Source organism: Asparagus officinalis, chromosome 2 (assembly GCF_001876935.1).
Source record: "Asparagus officinalis chromosome 2, Aspof.V1, whole genome shotgun sequence".
Lineage (NCBI taxonomy): Eukaryota > Viridiplantae > Streptophyta > Magnoliopsida > Asparagales > Asparagaceae > Asparagus > Asparagus officinalis.
The window spans coordinates 12,238,479-12,243,397 of NC_033795.1; the positions used below are offsets into that span (position 1 = coordinate 12,238,479).

At 39.4% G+C, this 4,919-nt stretch overlaps 1 protein-coding gene across 1 annotated transcript in view; it reads left to right on the forward strand.

Annotated features, from left to right (window-relative positions):
• LOC109830290 (TOM1-like protein 2) overlaps window positions 1–4,919 on the forward strand; it is a 14,023-nt gene that overhangs the window by 5,530 nt on the left and 3,574 nt on the right. The window contains exons 4-7 of the mRNA XM_020397513.1: window positions 545–643; window positions 735–848; window positions 1,074–1,225; window positions 2,395–2,476. Coding sequence (XP_020253102.1) covers window positions 545–643; window positions 735–848; window positions 1,074–1,225; window positions 2,395–2,476 — 447 coding nt within the window. The remainder of the gene's footprint in view (window positions 1–544; window positions 644–734; window positions 849–1,073; window positions 1,226–2,394; window positions 2,477–4,919) is intronic.

Below are 4,919 nucleotides of genomic sequence, written 5' to 3' on the forward strand. Positions count from 1 at the left end.
TGTAATTGAGAGGGAGAGAGAAAGAGAGAGAGGGCTGGCTGAGAGGGGGGATGTTATTTTAGGGTTTGAACCGGGTATGGGTTGCGGGTTTGGATAACGGGTTCGTTTTTTATTTTCATTTTGCTTTTTTTTGTGTTCAAAAAGCTAGGCGGCCCACTTAAGCAGCCCGCCTAGCCCTAGGCGGCGCCTAGGCAGAGCGGACGCCTAGACCGGCCGCTTTGGCCAAAAATAAGCAGCTGCCGGTCCGCCTAGGCTGCTTTTTATAACATTGCATCCAACTAACAAAGTGTATCATATAAATATGCCACAGACGTTGATGAAGGTTTGACCGGATTTCTAATTTGCTTACACCAGCCATACAAGAACAATTTCTCAAATATAAGAATTCAGGAGCCTTTTTCCTAGAACAACATTCAAATGAATCCTATAGTGCTGTATAGATATTGGTTGATTGTTTATGTATATAGAAAGGGCAATTTATTTGACTTATGGATTGCATTGAATCTTTCACCATGCAAACCTGATTGTGGAATTGCTTATGCAGGTTCTAGAGACTCTAAGCAAAAATTGTGGAGAGCATGTTCATTTGCAGATTGTTGAACGTGACATCTTGCGTGAAATGGTGAAAATAGTAAAGAAGAAGGTACTAATTCACATTGCTCACTTTAATGGATGTGTTTTAGTTCTTGAGCCATCTCTATTTAAGATATAGCTGAACAGTCTTTTTACTGCAGCCAGACCTAAATGTAAGAGAAAAGATATTGATTCTCATTGATACTTGGCAAGATGCTTTTGGAGGAGCAGGTGGGAGATACCCACAGTACTATGCTGCATATCAAGAATTAAGGGTAGGCTTTTATTCATCTTCTTCCTGACCTATTCTTGATATTTGAAGTGTTGTGCTGAACAAATTTATCCTTTGAAGCTTTTCAAGTTATATGTCCTGCACTGTTTGTAATAATTTGTAATGGTTATTGAAGCACGCTAACTATTCTCTTTGTAATGTTTCTTTTTATTTCTATATTCTATTTTCCCATGCTATTAAAAGCATTTCATAATGTTTCCATTGGCAGGCTGCAAAAGTAGAATTTCCACCCCGTAGAGAACACAGTGCACCTCTGTTTACACCTCCTCAGTCTCATCCAATTGTGCCTCAATCTGTTGACTTATCATATGAGGATGCAGCTTTAGAAGCTTCTCTTCAAAGTGATGCTTCTGTTTTCAGGTGCTTGTTCTGTAAATACTCATGTTTTCCAGTTCTGTAAGTCTACATGTTCTCTGTAAATATATATGCTTTTAACTCCATGTAAATTTCTTTGGAAACTGGAAATATGGCATAACTATTTGAGATGTAGTTTTGCCATGGTGCGATATATGATGTTCTTCATAACAGCCTACTAATTATTTAACTTCAAATTAAAGAAAAACTATAACCTGATGAATGTCTAAGCAGAAGCAAAGCTGATTTTGGATATTGGGGATGATTGCCTGCAATTTCATAGTTTAGCTCCACGTCTGTATGGTTAGAGTCAGAATTTAGCGGACTCCAATGGATTTTGGGTTCTTTGAGATTTAGCAGCTTCGGTGAAACAAAAATGATCCTGGCAGAAAGAAACGATCAGGTCCTTTCTTTATATCCAAAATTCACTAAATGTGAAACCTAAGTAATATTTGTTACTCAAGAAAGTTACATGTAACGTAAGTGGTGTCATTTCTGGGAAGCGATAGGAGCGATTTTCTTTCTATATATTATGTTGTGGGATGAGTGGTGACAGACTCTGTGCTCATATCAGGAGTGGCTAGCAGTGAAGCTAAGATAGTGAATGTAGAAAAATATTGTAACACACATGCATTATGATTGTGATTTGTGAACAACCATATTGGGTTATGCACATGAATTGCAGTATGGCTGATTAGTCACACAGTGGTGAAAGCTAAACTGTTTCTGTATGAATATTCATAGGAGAAGGTGGGTCTTTGAACCGTTGCTGACTTGCTTGTTCATTTACTAAAAGATTGGTAATTGTCCCTGGAACCTGGGCATACGCAAAAATTTTCCTATGCTGCAACCTTTTATATTTAACGACTATAATCATTTTAGCACATGCATGTTAAACTATAAAAAAAGATCCTGTGAGGTGATTCCTGGATGATGGTCTCATCATATCCATCATATTCGCAGATAAATGCTGACAGTCATATTGAATCACGGTCGTGAGAATTTCTGTCATTTATCATGTTTTGTGATCATTTGTTCTGTTTTAGTGACCAACCTTCTGTAATTTAATGCAGTTTGTGATGTGTTTAGCTGCAGAAAATGCTCCCCTTTTTCTATGCCTCCATGTTCCCTTTTGAAGTATCAAATTCTAATGTTACACAGTCCTTTCTATCCAGTTCACAGGAAATGCAAAATGCTCGAGGCATAGGAGACGTGCTAACAGAGATGCTCAGTGCAATAGATCCTCATAATCCACAGGTTAGTTTTAAACTTCTTTTACTTCTTATGTCGAGCTATGAAGCACGGACACGGCGACACGGACACGACACGGACACGGCGACATGGCTAGATTTTTTTAATATTATTATTATATATAGATCAATATTGAATGAAATTCCTATTACATTTTCATATTTTTTGTTATGTAAAGTGGAGATTATAAAAATACAAGAGGATATAGTTTTTGTTGCAACTAGTTCCATGGCTACAAAATACTAAGTTACTAACATTGCAAAAATATAAAAATTACACCCAAAAACATATCTTAAAATAAAGTTTTTAAGTTGAAACATCAAAAAGATTATTCTGTCTTCAACTCCTTCATCCTCCTCAAACACAACGGCCTCCATCGTGGGCTCGTCAAGAGAAAGTGTAGCAACATCTAACATGCCGGCACCTTGAAATGAGTCGAAAGCATCTCCACCAATATCCCACATTCTTGATTCCCCTTCCGTATAAACTTCGAGAAAGTAAGCAAAGATTGGTGTGAACATAAACAATATCCTCCGCCTGTGCCGGGGTTAGCTTGTTCCTCTTTAAGGAGTGAATGAAACCATACGTACTCCAATTCCGTTCACAACAAGAAGAGGAACAAGGTTGGCGTAGAAGCTTTACGGCCAATGTTTGCAAATTTGGAGTACTTGCACCATAAAGAAGCCACCATGCATTTGGATCCATATGTCCTCTATCGGAAAGAGAATCTGGATCACTAAAAGCCTCTAAAGACCCCACAAACTTAGCATATTCCAAGTTCACCGCCCGTCGTTCATCGGGGTTAGAATAGTATCTTCTTAAGCACTTTGCTCTTTCCGTAGAGATATCAAGATCTTGATTTGGAGCTTGTCGATTGACGTTTTCATTGAGCCATGTGGAATGATAGTACCTATGTTCGCTAATAACATGAATTAGCCCACAAGGTATTAATTAATTGAAATATTCGCATTAAAGAGTAAAATGTGAAATATTACCTTGGAACTAAAGAGTGCCAAGCATTGAAACGGGGTGTTGCCCTTGTTCCATCGATCCACCAAGATCTTGTGAACCACCTTATAAAAAGGAGATTCCTCGTTATCCTTTTTACTCTCATGCCTATAAATAGCTTGCTTCACCTTCTCAATCATTGTATCCCACATATCATACACCAAATAAAAACATGGTGTATTGGTGTCGGTGACTCTTATCATTTCATAGATTGGGTCAGTGAAGTCAAGAATAAAATCTATATTGTCCCTCCACAAATCATCGAGGACTCTCTCTTTCACAAATTGAGCTTTCCCCACATTATCTTCTCTATACAAGCTCCATCGATCACTAAAGACCATGTCTTAGAGGCCTCTCTTGACGACCTTAAACCTCTTCAACATAATAATCCACGAGGTAAATCTTGTGCCGGCAATCGATAGGAGCTTCATCTTTGAATAATCATTGAACATGGAAAGCCGCATAGAGTGGTTCATGATAAAATTCTTCATAAGCAATGCATCATCAGAGATCTCTGTAATCCAATGTAATTGTGCATAAGCCACGACATTTGCTTCTGTGTTCTTAGCCGCACAAATATTCTTGATAGTAAGATTGAGTGTATGGACTACACAAGGAGTCCAAAATATGTGAGGTCAAGTGCCCTCCACAAGCCCTCCCGCGGCCTTGCATGCCGAAGCATTATCGGTTATGATTTGGATGACATTTTTTGGTCCCACCTCTGTGATGCACTTTTCTAGCTGTGCTTGGATAAAATACTTATTCTTGACTTTTCCCTCGACATTTGTTTACCCTCACATACCGTCATAAAATTAATGATGGGCCTCTTTTGTGCATCCGTCCACCCATCACTACAAATGGAGACCCCTTTCTGTTGCTATGTGTCTCTGATGGGCTCCATCAACCTCTCTACGTAAGTTTTCTCACGTTGTAAGGCAGTGGTCCTCATGGAATTGTAACCTGAAGGCTTTGAAACTGAGATTGGATTGATTGCGGCATATGCAAAAACATTGACATAATATGGATTTCTTGTCAAGTTGAAAGACAATCCCCCGGTGAAGAACATCCTACCAATCAATGCATCCAATTCCTCCCTTGCTCTCATGTTGAATGCTCGTTCCACGGTATTAGGTCCCCTCCTCTTAGATTCACCTGCACGAATTGACATGCTTGCACTTGCACCTACACCGGCCGTACTTGCAGTCGAAGATGTAGGCAAAACTGGCGTCTTAGGCCTAGAACCCCTCAACCTCTCCTCCGCTTGATCCAACGTCCTGTGAAACTCCCTTAGGTTTTCGGGTGTTGACTTGAAACACATCTTAATTTCAGTCCCGCTTATCCTCAAGAGGTGATTTTTAACTCTTGAGTGTGAACCGGTACTCCTCTGCAATAATTACATTTCCATCTTCAATTTCCTCCTGCCGTTCCCCCCCCCCCCCCC